Here is a 22144-nt window from a genome sequence, read left to right on the forward strand (position 1 = left end):
ACACCAAATAGGTTTTCCTGCTTTGTTTTGTTTTGATTGCATTATGAGATACAAATTCTATAAATGATTTCTTTTTTTAAAATAAGCAAATATCCCATCAGTTCTCCACCTCACTGTTTATTGTTCAGTTAGTTTTACTGAAAGAAAATATATAAAAAAGGGGACAGTTTTTCAAATATCACCGTTGTTATTTCCAAATATGCTAATATGTATTAGCGTAGTTAATTCAAAGGTAATAAATTAATGTAGAACAATATTTATGAATGAACAGCACAGTTGAATACGGATTGGACTTTTATTTTGAAAGCCAATTATTACGTTATGTGCTGATATTGTCACTATCGAAAAAGCCTCTTACATCTTTGCATATCGTTATCCACTCATCACCTGCACCCCACCCCTATTCACAGCCCCCAGTTCCCTAGGCAACAGCGTCGTGGATGAGGTCACCCATCCCTGCAACCCCAACCCCTGCCCCAGCAACCACTTGTGCCAAGTCAACAGGAGGGGCTGCCTGGACGACCTCCACTGCCAGCCGTTCCTCTGCGTGCCGGGTACGAGCAGCTTCCGCCCCGCCGCTACACCTTCACCCCCATCATGTCATTCTGAGAGAGAGAGTGTGTGTGTGTCCAGGCTGTAAGCTGGGCGAGGCCTCAGAGTTTCTGGTGCAGCAGGACGCTCGCATTGAGGTGCCGACCCGCACCGGGCTGACGGGATGCCACGAGGTGTGCAGCTGTGGTCCCAGCGGGCGCCTGGAGAACTGTGCGGAGATGCCCTGCGTGGACACGGACGAGCCCTGCATCGTCGGCGGAGAGAGGAAGAGTGAGTGGCCCCGGGTGCATCTTCACCCAGCTAGCGAAAGACAGCGCGAGCTAAAGCTTCATTTACAAGTGAATGGTGCTGGACGCAGAATGGAGAGCGCTTTAACAAGTCACGCCAACTGGGCTGAGCTAAGTGTGGAAAGGTGTCTCTCTTTGAACAGGACAGGTCTCACAAGGGACGCGTGGTTGGAGCATTACACACACACACTGGAGCTCGTGCTTTGGTGTCAAGGACGTTTCTTACACTCCTTTTAGTTGCATTGCATCTTATTCACGGGGGGGAAGTCAAACGCTGGATGAGCTGATGTCTATAATCCGTCCTACAGCAATGTTGGTCTGTAGGGAACCAAACCTGCTGTTTGACGTACCGTTGCCTTACACGAGGATGCGCACATCACACAGTGGCTTCTTCTTAAACTCAGCACGCTACTATTTCACACAGCGGCTCACGTGCTCTTAGCAGAGTTCACAAGCAAAATACACGCTTTGTCTTTTTAATCCTCTTAATTCAATCTTTTGAGTGTCATTGTGACTTTCAGCCTGGTCACACAAAGCTATTAAGACAACATGTGAAATATCAAGCGTATTACACTAGTAAAAATAGAATGTATCTACATGTGCCGCTTAGAGAGAGGTGATGCAAGCAGCACGTGTCCCACAGTAACGTGGAGTTGTCCTCCCCACCAGACCACGGGGCGTCCTTCAAGATCGACTGCCACACCTGCTCCTGCTTTGCTGGGGAGACCACCTGCTCCACCCGCAAGTGTCTGGACTTGGACAGCTCCGAGGAGGACCGCCGGCGCTTTACCGGTCCGTGTGTGTGTGTGTGTGTGTGTGTGTGTGTGACAGTGCTTTGTTAGTAAGACTCAATGTGTATTATTCAGCGGTTGATTCTTAGATATAGATATGAATGTGCTTCTCTCGGAGCGACACATGTCTTTCAAGACGACTTCCAGTTTGTCTTTTGACAATTTTGACACCATCGTCATATTGACCCCCCCCCCCCTTCCATTGGTCGATACGTTATCACACGTTAGACCTGTGCCCAAGAACACAAGGAATAAGACACCATGACTACCTTCCCCCATCACATCAGTGCCCCCCTCCCCCCAGGCCTTCCCTGTAACTGCCCGGACCGCTTCGTCCCGGTGTGTGCCTCTAACGGGCGGACGTATCCCAGCGCCTGTGTGGCCCGCTGCATGGCTTTCAAGGACTATCAGTTTGTCTTCGGACGGTGTCGCCTCGGCAACCCCTGCGCCGGCAGCCCCTGCCAGAGGAACCAGAGGTAGGTGGAGCGACACTCTTTCAACCAATCAACGTTCTGCAGTGAGTCTAGCTCCACCCTTTAGTACCAAACAACTGTGCCAGGTGCCCCAACCGAAGGGTACCCAAAAAGTGGTACGGTGCGGTTCGCATTTTTGGTACCATTCTCAACTTTTGGGAGTGGAGACACAAATAAAAGGGTACCGACCCGACCCGTACCGCTTGGTGGAAACGCGCCATTAGTGATGGTTTGTGGGGTCCTGTTCGGCAGGTCGGCCCTTTGCCATCTTGGTTCTCAGTGAAGTAAAGTGACCACAACAAGATGGACCACTGTGTTCTAAATGAACATCATGCTGTGTGGGAAACCATGAACTCGTGTTTACAATGTTTACTGAGGGAATACATCAAGAGAGAAGTAGGGTCAACCTTTTTTGCCCCACGGACCGTTTCCATGTTTCACAATATTTAGCGGACCGGTCTTGAAACACACACACACACACATTAATAAAGATATTTAAACACAAAAAGCATTTAGGCTCAAGTACAACGATGCGTCAGGAAACGAGCCTTTATGAAGGACGACGGGATCAGAGGATCAGTAATGTTGTGGGTCGCAAACCATCGCCTGATGACGTTGGCGCCATGGAAACTGACATTGTGCCAAACTATTACATACTATGGCAAGTCCTCTCCAATCTGCCCCTCTCTTGTTCAGGGATGAGATCCCTGTAGAGAACGTGTAAAAAGGTTCTGTACTGTTTGGCCCATAATATGTCCATAGGTGTGGCTCTTCCCCCATCAGGAACACGCACATGACCTCGGACTCTTCCTCTGTTTTCACTCCCAACTCCTCCGCCTCTTCTTCTTCTCTCGGATGGTTGAGCCCGTCCAAGACTTATGCGAAGGCATGAGCCGAAAAAGTTTAACATCAGGGAGTAAAAATGTCACATAACTAAGCACAATTGTACGGAAGAGACGGTTGACTTTCAAGCTGAGAGGTCAGTTATCCTCCAGCGTACGAGGTGTCAAACTCGCTCGGATCAAAGATCAATTTAGATCAGGGGTCTCAAACTCGCGGCCCGCAGGCCATTTGCGGCCCTCGGGACGATATTTTGTACTTGTCTTAATATGAAGGTTTAATGTTAGTGCGGCCCGCAAGTTTTATATTGTAGCAACCCCGCTGTTAGCTGCTGTGTGGGACAATGTTATGATGTTCTGGTTTCCTACTGTGTGCCTGTCCAGTGAATGCGGCATGCATGTGAGTGACATGGGGGGCGGCGTCATGTGTGTGTGTGTGTGACAGTGAGAAAAGAGTGGCTTTGGAGTTGCACATTTAGGTGACTTATTGCCTCGTTTTGATAGTTAATACTTTGATGTAAGTACTTTATTTTCTCCCGTGTTTACACACTAGTATTACTTGTGTGTGTGTGTTTCCAGGTGCATCCCAAAGTATCGCGTGTGCCTGAGTGACTTGTCCGACTGCCCGCAGTACGAGTGCGCCGGGCGCCCGGGGGGCTGCGATAGGAGCGGCGTGGAGCCGGCATGTGACACCGACGGCCTGGTCCACGCCAGCCGCTGCCAGCTGCTACAAGCCGGCAAAACGCTGGCCTACATGGGTCCCTGCCAGGTGGGTCATACAGGCTGAGAGGGGACATACCGTTCGAAATGAACCGCTGATACTTAAGGCAAAGCCGTGATTGATTGGAGGACGTCTGCTCGCTGTCCTCTTCTCCCAGGAGGCCTGCAGGAAGCCTCAGCAGGTCTGTGGCCACAACGGGGAGACTTACAACAGCGTGTGCGACGCCATGGCCGACCGCGTGGCCCTGGACTACGAGGGCCCCTGCCACGCCGTGGGGGCCGTGTCTGACGCGGCCCCGGACTCTGCGTGCAGCGGGATTCCCTGCCCCCCCCTGTCCGCTCCGGGCTGCCAGCCGGTCACGCCGCCCGGTGAGGCAGGAGAATCACACGTCGAAGACTCTTCTGTCAACTGTCGATAGTTATTAATCCCTGACCTCTGACCTCTTCTCAGGAGCCTGTTGTCCGATATGTGCCAGCATGCTGCAGATTCTGTGGAGCAAAGAGCAGATGAACACTTTCTCTAAGGTACACTTGTTTAAACTGAGGCTCAAACGTGTTCTGCGTCTGGATTCTGCTGCTGGTCCCAGATGTGATTACACATGTGGACCACTTGGTGGAGCTACAGTCCCAGAGTGCAGAGAGCCTCTCGTCTGTCAGAAGGAGGGAACGGTCACAGCCATTCTACACATACTTGGTCATTACCTTAATGCTGCTAATTAGAACCCCCCCCCCCCCGCCCCCCGTCAGCTTAATCTTACTACAAAGCCCCTTTTGGCTGTAATCCACAGGCGCATTATATGGGGGCTTCCATAAAGCATGCTAATACCAAACACAAGCACAGCTGATGTGGTGTCACCGACTGCTACTGTAACACCACTTGGTCCATTTCACCACCATTTATCAATTTCCTTTATATATATATATATATATATATAAACGAGTGAAATGCTGAGTGCTGAATTGTGGCCAGTAGCGTTCTGTTGAAGGGGATATATTTCATGTTTAAATGTTTTAATTTGAAGGGCCAGTGTAATAAGCATGTCCTCTTTATTGCATAATACACAGGCTGATTTTTAGCTTTGAACGAGATGTTTAAATCTACATATGTGCATTGTTGCTACGGTAGCCCAGAAGGGTCAAACACTGGATCTCATGGGGTCCTTCCCCCGTCTGTTTGGGTTCAAATTGAGCATTTCTTGAATAAAGGAGGTTCTCAAGAAGGTCTATAGACACATTTATGAGGCAAATAGTAATAATGAAATGCTAATATTACGGTGGGGAAAAAAACCCATCCACTGTAAAGATATGAATAATTTATGTCGAACATTCTTCTTAGAATGATGAAGTGTTTATTGAAAATTTAATAATTAAAATTTCAATTTAGTACAATAACCTTTGACATGAATGACCATCCCCCAATAATACAGCTTTCTCTCATGAATGTGAAGGCAGTTGAGATATTATTACTAATAAGAAGCGATTGCTTTGACTTTAGTCTCTGAGGGCCGTTTCCTGGTTCGACTTCACAAAGCAGGTTCCGGATGCAATGAACCCGACATTTGAAAACTCTGTCCGACCCCTTCCCCTCTGTTTGACCTCTGACCCCCGGTGCAGCTGAACAAGAACCAGCCGTTGACGGTCCACGACGTCCTGCAGATCCTGCGTCTTCACGTGTCGGTGCCGCAGTGCGACGTGTTCGGCTACCTGAGCATCGACCACGAGCTGGTGGTCCTCATCGCTCCAGTGGAGCAGCAGCCGACACCTCTGCAGGTAACACGCACACGCGCTGCAGATTCAACCGCCGAACTCTTACGTTATAATGAGTTTTATTTTGGTTGGTACGAGAGAGTAAGATGAGGATGGGGATATTTACTATTTTGACACATGCCATGTTCAGTGTGTGTGTGAGCGTGTTCACAAAAGGCCTAATGGAACATGGAGAGGGAACCGGTTGGGTCATTTCGTGGGATTTATTGATAAGAACCATGAACGCAGGCTCTAAATGACATCACAATGCTTGGATCGGAATAGAACTCCAAACTGCACATTAAGCTATTTCCTCCCCAGCAGGGTTCCTGGTGAGCATCGAATGGAGCAGCATGCACACGTGCACGTTGTAAACACACAGCTGCATTCTGCTCACATGGTTCCCTCCGCACATGAATATTAATGCAAAACGAGCTTCAGCATCTCCTTCTCGTCTTCATTTCATCCCCGACTTTCTACTACTGAGAACGTGTTATCTCTGACACCAATCAACAATATCAATATGCCAAACAACCCATGATGCACTGCTTTAATAAGTCCGATCTAAAACATACAATCTTTTATACATTTGTGCTGCTTTTGAATAGACGTCCCTGGGTGTGTTTATGAATCAATCAATTACACAAGCACTGACCTAAAACAACTAAATGATGTTTGGCTCAAAGGAACAGTGTGTCACATTTAGTGCAGATTGGACACACACTGGGTGCGTGAGAGGTGATGATGACGTCATTCATTCATCAAAGTGCTCTTAAGATCCAGGTGAGCGATTATTGCTTCCGTCTCTGGATGTTACCTCGTGCTCCTGCAGCCTGCTGGATTTCATATTTGCAAAACCCAGAAAACAATATAAGTAAGGCGGAAGATAGAGCTGAAAGGTGACTCTTTGTGGGAGAAGCTTGTGAAGCATTTCCTCTGAACTTTTTTACCACCAACTTTATTCATTATTTTATGTGTAATCATTTTGTTTCATTTATTTATTTAATTGATGTATTTATATTTCACCAACTACCGATCCATCCTTTAATCGTCTTTTCTGGAATCGGATCATATCAACAGGTTAGTCGCTCTCTGCCCTTTCGCTGCTCCCCTCCAGGCATAAAAGCGTTTCAGTCACCAGCAACGTGCACATAGACAGCAGCTTTTGGTTATATGGCCTTAGAGACATATTCAGAATTGTAAGGTATTGTAATTTTAAATGACATGGATGTCACATATTGACAGGGAATCATGGGTTAAAGAAAAGTGGGTTAAAGAATACATCTATGTGGAGCCGAGATGTCTCCAGGCTGCTGTTTAAACAATAATCTAATCTTACAGCAGGATGAGTCCATGCCCAAAAGCAACCGACACACTGCAGAGACACACTGAGTGATGGGATTTCATCTGCATGGAAAGAGAGAGGGTGAAACAGCCAGAGAGTAACTGGGATAGAAGAAGATTCACATTCCAAATTCAAAGATCAAATCGGAGAATCAGACTATCCTTTGAGTTACAGAAGAAAATAATCAATATTTTGTCAAGTCAACAACATCTTAAAACATCAGACTGCAACACAACAGCCGGGTTTATATGCTACTTTTCGGAATCACATTCAGCAGAACCTCCCATTAAAAAATACTTTATGCGAGGTAACAGTTGGGTCTGAACCTGATGCCAAAGTGCCTTAAATATGCGTTCAACTCAAACAGCCATCAGGGAGAAACAAAATAAATAAGTCTGCTTGTATAAAAGTTCTTCTTCTAACTACTGACCACCAGGGGGCGACTCCTGTGGTCCCGTAGAAGTCTATGAGAAAATGACTGTACTTCTAACTACTGACCACCAGGGGGCGACTCCTGTGGTCCCGTAGAAGTCTATGAGAAAATGACTGTACTTCTAACTACTGACCACCAGGGGGCGACTCCTCTGGTCCCGTAGAAGTCTATGAGAAAATGACTGTACTTCTAACTACTGACCACCAGGGGGCGACTCCTGTGGTCCCGTAGAAGTCTATGAGAAAATGACTGTACTTCTAACTACTGACCACCAGGGGGCGACTCCTCTGGTCCCGTAGAAGTCTATGAGAACATGACTGTACTTCTAACTACTGACCACCAGGGGGCGACTCCTGTGGTCCCGTAGAAGTCTGGGGTCGTCCTGTCCACCATGTTATCGTCTTATGCCTTTAACCCTTGTTTACTTTGAGGCCAAACCAACTTGAGGCTTCGAAACAGCAGACCACAAACCAAGCGGTAACGTCACAGTGACATTTGCTACACCCACATTTGTCCCTACAGCAGGGACAAAAGCGCTATAAACGATGCCCAAGTACATGATTGCAGATGAAATGTTTAACCGACAAATGTGAACCATTCAGTCATTTCTGAGTGGTATATTATAGAAGTATAGAAATATAATCATTGCAGGGATCATCATGGCATGTGGAATGATTATATAGGTATGACAGCACAGATCGTATAGTCGTCTTTTTTTAGCTCAGTGTCTGACGTCGAAGCAAAATCACAAAAAAGTTTTAAAAAACGGGTGAGAATGTGTGAAATAAGCTCAGTGGTTTAGAGTTGATGGGCTGTGATGTTCTTCATGTGCATTTCCCACCTTTATCTCTCAGTCAAAGGTATTATGGAAACACCAGCAGGGGGGGGGGCGACTCCTCTGGTCCCGTAGAAGTCTATGAGAAAATGACTGTACTTCTAACTACTGACCACCGGGGGGGCGACTCCTCTGGTCCCGTAGAAGTCTATGAGAAAATGACTGTATTTCTAACTACTGACCACCAGGGGGCGACTCCTGTGGTCCCGTAGAAGTCTGAGAGAAAATGATTGTATTTCTAACTACTGACCACCAGGGGGCGACTCCTGTGGTCCCGTAGAAGTCTATGAGAAAATGACTGTATTTCTAACTACTGACCACCAGGGGGCGACTCCTGTGGTCCCGTAGAAGTCTATGAGAAAATGACTGTATTTCTAACTACTGACCACCAGGGGGCGACTCCTGTGGTCCCGTAGAAGTCTATGAGAAAATGACTGTATTTCTAACTACTGACCACCAGGGGGCGACTCCTGTGGTCCCGTAGAAGTCTGAGAGAAAATGATTGTATTTCTAACTACTGACCACCGGGGGGCGACTCCTGTGGTCCCGTAGAAGTTTATGAGAAAATGACTGTACTTCTAACTACTGACCACCGGGGGGCGACTCCTGTGGTCCCGTAGAAGTCTATGAGAAAATGACTGTACTTCTAACTACTGACCACCGGGGGGCGACTCCTGTGGTCCCGTAGAAGTCTATGAGAAAATGACTGTACTTCTAACTACTGACCACCGGGGGGCGACTCCTCTGGTCCCGTAGAAGTCTATGAGAAAATGACTGTACTTCTAACTACTGACCACCGGGGGGGCGACTCCTCTGGTCCCGTAGAAGTCTATGAGAAAATGACTGTACTTCGCTCTTGATTCATTCCCTCAGTAAACATTGTAAACATGAGTTAGTGAGTGACAGGTCTCTACCGAGGGGTCGTCCTGTCCACCATGTTATCGTCTTATGCCTTTAACCCTTGTTTACTTTGAGGCCAAACCAACTTGAGGCTTCGAAACAGCAGACCACAAACCAAGCGGTAACGTCACAGTGACATTTGCTACACCCACATTTGTCCCTACAGCAGGGACAAAAGCGCTATAAACGATGCCCAAGTACATGATTGCAGATGAAATGTTTAACCGACAAATGTGAACCATTCAGTCATTTCTGAGTGGTATAGTATAGAAGTATAGAAATATAATCATTGCAGGGATCATCATGGCATGTGGAATGATTATATAGGTATGACAGCACAGATCGTATAGTCGTCTTTTTTTAGCTCAGTGTCTGACGTCGAAGCAAAATCACAAAAAAGTTTTAAAAAACGGGTGAGAATGTGTGAAATAAGCTCAGTGGTTTAGAGTTGATGGGCTGTGATGTTCTTCATGTGCATTTCCCACCTTTATCTCTCAGTCAAAGGTATTATGGAAACACCAGCAGGTGTCCTGACCAACATAGTCCGAATCATTTAGCACCACAACCATGTGACATCTTTGTTGGACCAACACTGTTCAGATCCCACCGCCATGTTTTTTGAACAAGTAAAACGACATTTGTGCTTTTTTGTTTGATTTTTAAATGGATCTAAATGTACCATCAATAAACATGGACACCCTGTCTCTGCAACCTTATGGTCTATTTGAATAACTTTTGTGATGTAATAGAAGGGAACACCTATGAGATTGGTTAAGATGTGTAAATATTAGTGTATTTGTTACTGGTTAAGAGTAAATGAAAATAATAATAAAAAAGTTTCAGGATGTTTGCCACTTTGGAATTATGGGAAGAAGAAGAAAATTAGTTTTTTAGTACCAACAGTTCAGACGAGGTCTCCAAAATGGCCGTTTAGCACTTTTGTGCAGCTTGCATTTTATATATATATATATATAGATAGATACATATATAAACCCTCCACCACTTCCCCCCCCCGATTGCAATTACGCGAGACCGTAACTTTGCAACCTACGAGCGGATTCGAGTGATTGATCTCATTTGAATCGTTAGAGCCAATAGATTTAAGATATACGAACCAAAAGCCTGATTGACAGAACTGTTGGCTGTTGGCGTTCTTTGGCTCCTACCTCGCAGATGCTTGACGTTGTCAGGACTATATGTCCGTAATCTGTGGGTTGTTGGTTTTAATCTGAGATATTGTGAGGCAGAAATGCGGTGAGTGGGATGACTAGGCGGCGTTATAGGAATGTTGACATCTTGGTTTGGTTGTGTGTGGAGCGTGGACAAATGCCTTACATCAACTTGTAGCCCCGGTCCTGCTCTTTAAATTGATATGTGACCTCAAATATAACTTTGTGATGAGTAAATTCATTAAGGCAGATATTTGCTTCTCCCAGCCCCCAACAAAGGGGGGCTTTGGGGTTCAAGAGGTTAAACAATAAATTACGTTTATTGCAGTGTTATAAAATGAAACCCCAAATAAGCGTATGAAACGTGAAGATAAGCACCTTTAGGCTCCCTTTCCACCTGGTATTGCAAACCACGTCTATACAGAGTGGGCACCCTCCCCGTGAGTTTGGTCGCTAATACTATTTTGTAATGAAAGGCAGCTAATTACTTACTATTTATAATGTTGCTGGTAACCATATTATAAAAGCAATAAGATACTTGAGTTAGTACTTAACTTCAAATGTTGGAGGGTCGAACTGTTACATTATTGAACAAAGTACCTTATTGCTTGATAAATATCTAGTTTAAACGTAACAACCCCACGGTTATGTATAACCCTTTTTGCTTAACAGGCAGTTTTATTATTAAATAACTGGGTGACGGGGGGTTACAATCGAGTTGGATATGCAATTTCATCACTATGTGTCTCCATTGGAAGACGATATTATTATTATTATTATCAAATGAATATTCATCCCGACATTGCTTTAATCAGTGTTGTTATGAGACGGGACTGGCTCGGTGTTTGTCTGCTTGGATTGCTTTTGTCTCCTGAACATAAATCCAATGTTCTCCACGGCCATGTATTAGTTCTACCGGTCTAATCTCCATTCCCCTTTTCTTTTTCTTCTTTGTCTTTTTAAAGCCCTCAACCCAACCTGTAGGACTGGAGGCTCTATATTGAATAATTTATACTCTTATACTTTAAAGATTCCTGCTGCTAAATCAGACAGACTTCTAGAAGGATCCAATAAAGAGTACAGGTAAATGGGGCATTATATAATCTGTTGTGCTACACTGACAAAGACCCTCATTTGAGAAAAGCAGAAGAATGATGTCAGCCTCGAATGGCAAAATGTCACTGGATGTAGACAGACGTCAGAAGAAGAAAAAAGACAAAACAACCTTGAGTTTCAAGGGTTATGGGAAGCTTCTTCTGGTGGCTTTTAGTCGTAGCTGTTACTAGGCAACAGTATCTCCAACTTGTTTGAGAAGAAAAGTCATTTTCATCCCCTAGCTGATGGAGGTTGAGCCAAAAGAAAGTCTCCGCATCTGAGCACTGCGCACGTCACTTTGCACTTAGCCAGTTGTGCTGCTTCAATACGCCTCTGGAAATGAAAAAAGCTTTAAAGCGTCCCAGAAGCTTAAAGACGAACCACCGAATCGATCGTACCAATTCAGGTTTTACCAATTTAAATTCTGTCTTCAGATGTCACAGACAAACCAACGTTCCCAGCAGTCCACATCAGCTAGGACTCATACAGGACATTACAGGAGGGGACCTGTGTGGACTTTAGGAGACAATTTGGTTTCCTAAAAATGTTACAGTCGTAACTTGCAAAAAGATGCAGATGAACAAAATCCAGATGGAAACCGTCTAAATATCCACATTGAGGCTTGAGTTCTCATATGGTGACGTCACGGCGACTAAAACCACACGTCTCATGAGCACCCAACACTCCGACATGCAGCGGCACATTCTAGCATCCGGTCGGGGTTCCAGACCCCATAAAGAGATGAAGCCACCGAGGGGGCGTTGGGGGGGGGCTGCTGTGCTCGGGTGGAGGAGTGATGAGTGATTTCTCTTCTCTTTCCAGATCGAAGCCTGCAGCAAGGAGGCCGAGAAGATCGACGCCCTGATCAACTACGCCAGCCCCACCCTGGTGTCCCACGTCCCCCTCTCCGCCTTCCTCACCTCCGAGATCCAGACCTCCTACGTCCGCTCCTCTGGGGGCGCTCCGCCCTCCCCCCTGCACCCGGGCCTGTGCCTCCTCCTGGGGCTCGTCATCGCTGCAGCGCCTGTCCTCCACCAGGTTTAACTCAGCTCCTCCCTCGCCAACTCTTGTGAGTGTTCCAAAAGTGCACCCACCCCCCCCCCCCCTCCCTCCAGCCCCGAGCGCGTTCGGGCGGTCATGGAACCGGAAGGAGCGTCTGCGTCAATCATTCCTACTGACTCACCTGCGTGTCAAACAATCAAGGCGTCGGAAAAGCTATTAATGTGGAAAGCTTTTGTATGAACAGTATTATTCAGTGGATGAGTTTCCCCTCCAGTGAAGTGTGTGAGTGTGTGTATGCGTGTGTGTGTGTGTGTGTGTGCTTGTGACCTTAAAAAGCTTTTGACTTAATACCAGCAGTGTTTTATCTGTCAGTCTTAGCAGCAGGCTCTCCTCTGAAAGCTGCTGAGCGTGGATGTAAATGTCATAACTTACTCTGCGTGTGTGTGTGTGTGTGTGTGTGTGTTAGGAACATCCTTCTCTGCAAGCACATCTGTTTGACAAATTACCCAACATTCCAATCAGAGAATGGTAGGAGTTGATTGTGTGTGTGATCCAAGTATTACATGGAGTCTGATCAGCATCCAGGGGGGGACCACAGCACATACCACATGTACATGGACTCAGTTCTCTTAAACCCCAGCAGCGGTGGTGCCATGCTCATGGACTGAGCCACTGACCAAACAAACAAGTGCCGGAAGGTCAATCAAAACCTCAAACTATTGAGGCAGCTGGTGATCCAGGATCCGATGGGGTGATGTGTCACAGTTTCACGTGGTCACATGAAGCTTCTCCCTGAAAACCACATCTTAACATCTGATGTGGTGTTCAAGAGCACGATGCATTATTCACCTAAAGTGTAATGGGACAGATAAGCTAAGTGGAGCAGGTGTATCTGGACTGTAACAGGATGGAGAAATGCGCTTGTTAGTGCATGAGCATTAGCAACGTAGTGTTTTAGCCAACCGTCATTGAAAGTTATGAGGTATGACGACGAGTATCGCAAGAGATAAAGTCTACAAAGAGTCGTTAGAAGCGGTCCAACAAACTCAGGACTTTCATGTCCCTGTGTCAAACCCAAAGAATATTTTGCATACCATTATGTCAGAGATGCCACCCGACATGTGCACGCGTATGTCCGTGCATGCAGCGGACAGAGAACGCGCTCCTCCCCCCAAGCTATGGAGTGTCTCATGGGCGCCACTAGTGACGAGGCTCTGGGTCCCTCTGAACCAGGCCAGTAGCTCTGACACGCGTTGGAAGGGACGCTTCCTGTCTGTAGCGGCCAGAAGCCATTTAATTACACAATGACAATCAGCTAGTCCACTTTAGTGTCTTATATGAAGTAATAATGAAAAATGCAATAACGTTATATTTGTTAAGAAATGTCTATATTTGATGTGTTTGTGATACCTGATTGAGATGATGATCACCTATGTGCCATATTTTTTTTTTTACAAATAGCAGTTATTCTTATTGCATGATGACAATTATGAAGTGTGTTTTACTCCAGAATGTACTACAGTGTGTGATGTCCCGTCTCTACGTGTTTGTCTATCTGCCTGTGAAGCACAACGTCGCCCTCTCTAACAGTATTACTGTGCTAGGCAGCTCTGTAGCGGAGAATTTGTATTATCATTATTATTATTATTAATATTGTTATCTCACGTTTTATGTCCTTTGGAGCCAACATGAATTTGGTTACTTTTTAATACTGTGTGTGTCTTCAGTGTTTGATTTGATTCCATGTTGCATTAGAAAAACCTGGCTGTGGTTTTAAAAGTCAACGTTTTCTGCTCCTGATGAATTACTCAGATGGAAGAATTGTTTGGCATTTTGGGAAAAGTGCCTTCTTTCATAAAGTGAAATTGTACGTTTGCTGAAAAATCTAATGTATGTGCGTGAAGTGAAGCGCTAGTGTCTGGATTTGGTTAGCTTAGCTTAGCTTACACACTGGAAGCATAAGCTTCCCTGACTCTGTCCAAAAGTATCCGCACAAACACTTAAACTAAAGCTTACTAACGAATGACTTATATATTATGTCAATTTGTTGTTTTGGGGGAATTATTTTGGACCTATATATGGGTAAGCACCTCACTAGCTAACTAACATAGCTTAGCTGGTTAGCTCGTAGCGTCATTAGCGTCATTCTCATGTCTGCGGCAAACTCGTATTAAGTCAACAAACCTCCCAAAGTGTCTTGATTATCTATTTGACGGTTACATGTATGATATCATGGTTAAAGTGCTCTCTGATGATTCCTAAACAACAAGCTAAAACTACATCTACCAGACAAAAAGTAATGTATCAATTTTCTAAAAAGCAGTGCGTTACTCTTGAATCACAAGGTAAATTTGTGTAATGTGTTATTTGTGTTTTTGGTTTGGACAGAGCTGGGCTCATTGTCGCTTCCAGTCTCTATGCTCAGCCAAGTCTCCCGCTCCACACGTATCCATGGTTTTATGTTACTCTCACAAATGAAGTTACCCAAAAGTTGAGCTATTTTTAAAATTAGTGTCTTAGATGAGACAACCCTCTGAAGGGATCTGTTAGCAGAAAGCTCAATTCTCTTGCATTTTGATAGGACGTACATAGGTGTGGAGTAGTGGAGTCAAACCGAACCAATCAGCCTTCCTCGGCATGTGAACCCTCGGGCTAGAATGATAAACGTAATATCATGTTCGGTTTGTTACTGAATTGAAAAGTACTCTTGTATTTGCTTCATCACTGTCTGCCATGAACTTAAACATTCTTTTTGGAAGAATGTCAACAAAATGCATATTTCATGAAATATAAAAGCAATATCACAACCAAGGGAGTGTTTTTACTGTGTGTTTTTACTGTGCGTCTCATAGCAAATTGCTATGAGACACATCCCGTGAACCCAAAGCCAAAGATGGCTTTTTATTTTTAATCATCAGACTCATTGTTGAAGCTTCTGGGGAAACAACAAACAGTATTACTGGATTAGCCTGGTCTGATGTATGGTCTTTCAGAAAAGTCACCTTGTTTCACGTTATGTGTCAAAGTCAGGTTACAAGAAGGGTAGTAAACACAAACATGATGGATCTTTTTAGGAACATGGTTATTTCCAATACATTAATTGAATTTTTAACCTCATTTGCCCTAATTTTAGGATGTTTTGAATATATACCAATGGATTAAAAGTCTTGTTAACAGCATTCTGACAACTAGAGGTCATCGCGTCAGTACTTGATGACCTCTAGTAGTCACTTTATCAGGTACGCCAGTACATCACACACTGCTGATCTACTGCGATTTTCACTCACAACCATCTCTAGGGCTTACAGACAACGGCCCAAAAAAGAGAACATGTCCAGTGAGCAGAAGTTGTGTTGACGAAAAAGGCCTTGTTGATGTGAGAGGCCAGAGGAGAATGGGCAGGCAGGTTGGAGATGATAGAAAGGCATCAGGAATCTTGAAGATGGGCTAGTGAAATGGAAAGTTCTGACCAAGCTTAGCTGAGGTCTCCTCTTCTGTCACTCAATCCAGACCGCAACCGCTGGAGGAGGATGAGATCACAAACTGGTTTGAACGATGTTGATGCCAGGTCAGTGAAGTCCGCCTCTTCCTCCTCTTCCTTACGGATAAGTGCCTGTGAAGGAGCAGCCACAGTCATTTCAATCAGGAGAGACTCGTTCTAAATCAACAATACTTTTATTACATACACAGCAAAATTCCTAGAGTTCATCTTCGGTGTTAGGGAAGAGTGTTGAAGTGCAGAGTTGAAATCACACTCCAAAAAGTTTATTCAACTGTTACAGAGACAATTGTAGGAAAGAGCTGGAGTCATTATCCAGTGTCATTATCAGATTCATTTGCGACACTTAGTAGAGTTAAATTAACTCTTTGATAGGTTTGAAATGTAACTGTACAGTGTCACACCTCTTGGTGTTTGGTTATACTCTGCGTACTGTGGCGCATAAATTGGAGAGGGTGAGCTGGGAACCACAAGGTTGGTGGTTTGAAGCCCAGCTGCTACTTGTCCCATGTCAAAGTGTCCCTGAGCAAGACAGCCCTATAGTTGCTCCACAGGCTAAAATGTAAAAACCATGGGTTAAAAATGCAATGTGTCAGCTACCTGCTAATGACCTGTAATATATTTAACACTGGGCAGATTTATTTCTGACACTTATTCCGAGTTAACTTGTTAACACTTCGCTGAGTGTTGATTTAACACTGACAAGATTGGAACAATATAAACACAAGCTTAGAGTTAAAATTGAATCTCACAGAGTCAATTTAACTCTCTGAAATTTGCTGTGTAGGTATAACAAGATATACCTAAGGACCCGCCGCAAAGAGAGTCTTCCCTCCAGAACTGCTGCTGACATGTGCATGAAATGAAGAGCTGAATAGTTTATTTCTTGTATGAAGGCTCCAGAAGTTTGGATTAAGGCAAGCATTCACTGTCAATTTCCCATTTTTGAGATGAAAGCAGATAATTATTCTAGTCAGTCAGTAAATCAAACCTGTATACCGTCCACCCACCAACCAGCAAATTCCCATCACACCCAGCTCTGCACCGGAAAACCATCTTACAAAGACTCTTCTAAAACAACAACACGAGAAAGCATTCCGCTTCATGATGGACACTTTCTGGAGAAAGAGTCTTTTAGTCGTTCATTTGACAGCTTAATTGAAAGTCAAACCAACAACAACAACAGAGCACGACTGCAGTTCTTGATTGTGACGACTCACGCGCCCAATCGCAATTCGCACCCTTACGCACTTACAGACTTTGAGACTTTGTGAGGGTTTGGTTCTGTCCCAATGTTAAGTGTTTGAGGGCTCTCTGGTGGACATTTTGAGCCCTTTATGAACGCTTCCGGTAAGTCAGCATTGTATTGCAATGTGACGTTAAAAACGGGATAACCAGTGAACACACGGATAGTAAAATGATGTTAAAAAAGAGGACGGCACATGTGTGTTCATACTGTCATAATAAAATGTATACACAAGAATTAAAGATGGAGAAAAAAACACGTGAAATCAGACAATATTTATTCATCTACTCATAACACTGCTTATTGACCTCTCATTGCATGAGGCAAAGCCTGAAAGTGAAATCCTTAGGGGGTTCAGGGTTTAGGTTTTAGGATGGAGATTGGGATTGTTAGTTGTTCTTTATGTTTTTGTTGAAAAGCCTTTTTTTGTTTTTCTTTGTTTAGCTTAAGTTTTTTTGTCAGTTAAGATCGAAACCTGCAAAGAAATATATTTGTGGTTGTGTGATTTCTCTGCACCTGAGTCCTGATGTCAGTTTAATGAATGAAGGCCAACCACAAAAGCCAGTTGAGAGCTGTGAGTCCCCAAATAGACGCGACCAAAGGCTGAAGAGCTGCTGAAAGAGAACCGTGGAAACAAATACAAGATCAAATGTTCTTTCTTGGAAAATTCTCTCTCCCAAATGAAAGGAGAGGATTCAAGACCACTACAGGGTTGTGCCATGTTCAGTAGGAGCTCCTTCAATGCTAATGTAAAAGAAAAGCTCATTTTTTCAAAGATCAAGGAAATATGCTTCGGTTGTTTCTCCTTGGGCCACATTAATAGAGAAAAACACGTCTCACCTGTAGAGTCTGCAAACAAGCTCGCCCAGGCATCCTGCACATAAATATCGAGCATGCCACAGTGAAAGAGGCTGAAGGGGTCTCTGCTGTGATAGTGGGGGCATCAGCAGACTGTGCTGTCCATTGTCCAACTTCAGGTTAAGGCAGCAAAAGGAAGCTATGTTTTGTGATAGTTTGCTCTCCTGGGTCCTGAATCCACAAATACCAAGCTGGTGTCAGCTTGCCTAATAACTGGAAAATTGAAGAGCAGGTCCTACAGAGCCTAAAGAGGAGAACGAACAGCAGTACAAGCAGGAATATGTTGCGTTCCTGAATGATACCTTTGATGATAACTGAGAAGAAGAAGAACTGTGACCTTTGAGCCACATCCTGGTCCACATACGGTCTTTTCCAGAGGCCGTAGTAAAAAAATAGGATAATATTGCTGTCATATGAAAACATTTTACTAGCTCGTTTGGACTGTTAATCAATAATAAGATTAAAAGGTTAAATTTTCACAAAACTTACCAGAATTGACAATAATCATTCCACTTTGAATAAAAAAAAAAGCTCAATATCTGTCATTGGTTGCCTTTGCAGCTGAAACATCCCACATCGACTTCAGAGAGCCAGCTTGTGAGTAAAATGACCTTTAATATTACAACAAAACCGTTAATACTTCAGTAGAAGTTAAGGTTAATTGTAGCTCTTTTGGGATAGATAATCCATTACAGAAAATATTCCTTGTTTCTTTTTGTGTCATCACCATTGTCTGCTGTTGAAACGGTTACAGGATATGCTGCTGTTTACAGTTTTGACTGATGAAATGTATGAAATCGCAGCCCGCTGTCAGGTGTTAGTCTGATACGATACTAACCACACATAAACAATGAAATACTAAAATAACAAATACTAACCATGAACCTTTATATTCAATATACCTGAGGTGTTATTAACTCACGGGAACTAAAGTAAAGAGGTGGTGAAAGAAACTGGTAAGTTCCAAAATTAGTCAGACTTCTCTGTGACTGTGTGCCTGCTGTGCAATTGGTGGATTGCATTAACTCATCACTTCCCTTGATATTTTGATGGCAGTAAATGTGATAAATACTTTTTAGTCAGTCTGCCACCGTGTACACAAAACAGATTTGAGATTTGAGTTCATTAATCATTTTAACGCCTGCTGTTGCGATTGCTCTCAATCTTGTATCATGCACCTTTTTTGCATAATAAACATTTCCTCATATAATAATGCATACATTTACCAGATAACGGTACTGACATTGTACAGCCTGTCAGAGCTGAGGTGGGAATTGATCATTATTATTGGCTATACCCTCTCTGTAGTAGTAGTAGTAGTAGTTGATGAATATGAAAATGCAGCAGTTGTGAATGTTAATCCTTTCCTGATGTTTTTTTTTCTCCAAACTACACTACTGAGGATTGGAGTTAAATAATCTTCTTTATTCTATTTATTGTAAAGTGTAGAATTCATTTCAATTGTCAATCCGTGCCAACAAACCGCTTCGGAGCCAAAGTGCGTAGCTTTAGTAAACGTTAGCTAACTCCAGACCAGAGGCAGTTACAACTAGCCAACCACAGGGGCTCCTCCACTACAAGATGGGCAGGCCAGCGTATGCCTCTTTGTGCTTTGGCACACTCTGATCTTTATCACTGTCATTTGTTTAGAAGGATGTGTGCTAATTATCCTGCTCTTCTTTTAGGATTGTGCACGTGGAAGTTTAAGGAAGGCAGTTTGGATCTAGAAACCAGGTATTTACTGTGGCTCTGAAATGCAAATCACAACAGCAAATAGGAAAACACAATGACATTAACCTTATAGCAGAGGGCGAACCCTTCTGGTTCTGTATAGCCCGGTAAACGGTGAATCCTCAATAAATATCCTTCCTTTGGGCGATCTTATCAGGAAACACCGCATAAACTTCCATTGTTATGCAGACGATACTCAACTGTATCTGTCAATCAAGCCAGAAGAGACAGACCAGCTAGTTAAACTTCAAGAATGTCTTGGAAACTCAGAAAAAACGGAAGTTATCCTGATAGGCCCAGAGCGCCTTCGCAGCCAGTTGTCACGTGATACAGTTTTTATGGATGGAATTGCTCTGGTACCCAGCAGCACCGTCAGGAATCTGAGAGTTCTCTTCGACCAGGATAGGACCTTCAACTCGCATATAAAGAAGACTTCAAGGACTGCCTATTTTCACCTACGTAACATATCAAAAATCACATGCTCTGGGGATCAGGTTAATTGGGGACTTTAAATTGCCCGTAGATGTGTGAGTGTGAATGGTTGTGTGTCTCTGTGTAGCCCTGCGATTGGCTGGCGACCAATCCAGGATGTACCCTGTCTATCGCCCGAAGTTGGCTGGGATGGACTCCAGCCCCCCCGCGACCCTGTGTGCAGGATAAGCGGTTTGACAATGGATGGATGGATGAATTGAATTGAATTGAAATGGTTCCCTCAGACAGTGGAAATCTGGCAGCTGTATTAAAGGTATCACCCCATGTAATCAACGTAGCACAAGTTGAGAAAAAACCCATCACAAATATCCCTAATGTAATGAAATAACAGTTTTGGACATGAACATTGTCAGTCTGAAGTCTTTTTTTAAGCAGCAAGAGGCATTAGATCCGATGCCAGGCCGCTGTGGTGACGGGTCATTGTTGACTTCTTGACATGCTACTTATTCTTCTTGAAAGCTCATTTCCTGGAAGGGCAGAATAAAATTAAATATTTAGAGTAGAAAAACTGTGTGTATCATTGCAAGCAGTTTGTTGTCCCCACATTTACTAGAAGTAACATCTCTTCTGCAGATATGAACAGCTGTCTGTGTAGTTTCAGACTTTTCAGATCAAGATTTCAAATATAATTTCCTTAAGTTAACTACAAACCGATGTGCTGCCCTGCAATGGGGAATCAGAGTTATGAGGTGGAAATCTTCTTCATCCAGTCTGTAATTATAAGGTTTCTTGGCACACTAGAATATGTATGAAGAAAAGGCTTTAATCCCGCTCATGAAATTGGCTTCACGAGTGCAGCGTTTGAGGCTGTGTGAACAAATTCAGTGTCTGTAGTAGTGGAGTGATCTGACTGCTGCAGTCAGTTACCTAACTCCAAAGAAGCAATCATTTCAGGTATCGTGTTTTAACTTTAACAAAGACGTAAATCATGCACTCTTCCGCAGAACGTCCTTATTTTGGTGTTTTCACTCATTCCTTTTTTCACCTTCCCTCTCTCAATTTCCTTTTTTATTTCCTCTCTGTACCTTGACTCTCCATCCTCCGCTCCGTCCTCTGTGATAGTGAGGGATGTTTGTGCAACAGATGGCGTCCTGGAGGAACAAGCGGCTCCTGATGGGACAGATGGATGAGCTCGTCCCATTAACACTCACAGAAGGGCAGGCCGCTGCCTCGCCCAGTAGTAGGCACACAGGCGGGTAGAGGAGGAATGGGAGACAGGAATCTCAGATGATGAAGGAAGAGGAAGAATCTTAAGGTGAAGCTGTGGCTATCCCACAGGGAAATCGATTCATGCCAGCAGAAAGAAGTGATACAGCAAAGATGACATATGACTAATGAGGCAACCAACAACGGAGGGGAGGGGGCACTGAAAGTGCATCGAGTCACCCACTCTAACTGTCTTCTTTTGGAAAGCCATTTCGGGACCATATTTGTCTTGGGTACCACGGGCCTGGATGGCTTACTAAGTCATTCACTAAATGCTGAAGCTAGATTATAGTGTAAAACAACATCACCTAGACATAAGATGATGAAATTAAGAGATCTATTACTCTTTTCTGTCACTTTAAAGCTAATCCTATTAATAAACAGTGTCTGCAATCAGTGTCCCTGCACCCTCAGCATGATTGACAAGGCCTCGGGGCAGCTGTACTTCAGCAGCGTCTGAACACTACAGTGACTCACTATCGCAGAAAAAAAAAGGTAGATGAATTTCCCTGGAGCCACCAGAAGGAAATAGGGTTCTGCCAATTTGGGATTCAGAAAAAGGACAGTGTATTATATTCTGCTGGCCTGTTCTACATATCTTGCAAGAGGAAATGAATATGTCACATTGGGGGTTGATGTTAATAAACATAAATGGTGTTCTTGTCCTGGTGGAAAAAGCCTCTGAAACAATCACTTATTACTATTATAAATTAATTAATTCAAACCAATGCCTACATACCGACAGCAGAAATGTAAAATTAAAAACCCATAAACCCTCATTACCTTAAAACAGCAAAACATTATACCAGACTTAAACGCACACAGTACAATGATATGATTGGGGTTTTAATGCAATCCAAAACCGTTGGGGAAGTAAAAGAGTTCATCGGCTAGTAGGTTAAAGATTGTTTGTTTTGCTCCATGG

The 22144-nt window shown here is 44.0% G+C and overlaps 1 protein-coding gene across 1 annotated transcript in view; it reads left to right on the forward strand.

Moving 5' to 3' along the window:
* Nucleotides 1–14998, forward strand: part of reck (reversion-inducing-cysteine-rich protein with kazal motifs) — a 42854-nt gene extending 27856 nt beyond the window's left edge. The window contains exons 13-21 of the mRNA XM_040167467.2: nucleotides 411–554; nucleotides 634–822; nucleotides 1509–1631; nucleotides 1935–2106; nucleotides 3522–3711; nucleotides 3821–4031; nucleotides 4114–4187; nucleotides 5277–5432; nucleotides 12008–14998. Of these exons, the coding sequence (XP_040023401.2) occupies nucleotides 411–554; nucleotides 634–822; nucleotides 1509–1631; nucleotides 1935–2106; nucleotides 3522–3711; nucleotides 3821–4031; nucleotides 4114–4187; nucleotides 5277–5432; nucleotides 12008–12229 (1481 nt within the window). The 3' untranslated portion in view covers nucleotides 12230–14998. The remainder of the gene's footprint in view (nucleotides 1–410; nucleotides 555–633; nucleotides 823–1508; nucleotides 1632–1934; nucleotides 2107–3521; nucleotides 3712–3820; nucleotides 4032–4113; nucleotides 4188–5276; nucleotides 5433–12007) is intronic.
* Nucleotides 14999–22144: the final 7146 nt, after the last annotated feature.

The sequence above is a fragment of the Gasterosteus aculeatus genome, chromosome 21 (genome assembly GCF_964276395.1).
Source record: "Gasterosteus aculeatus chromosome 21, fGasAcu3.hap1.1, whole genome shotgun sequence".
NCBI lineage: Eukaryota > Metazoa > Chordata > Actinopteri > Perciformes > Gasterosteidae > Gasterosteus > Gasterosteus aculeatus.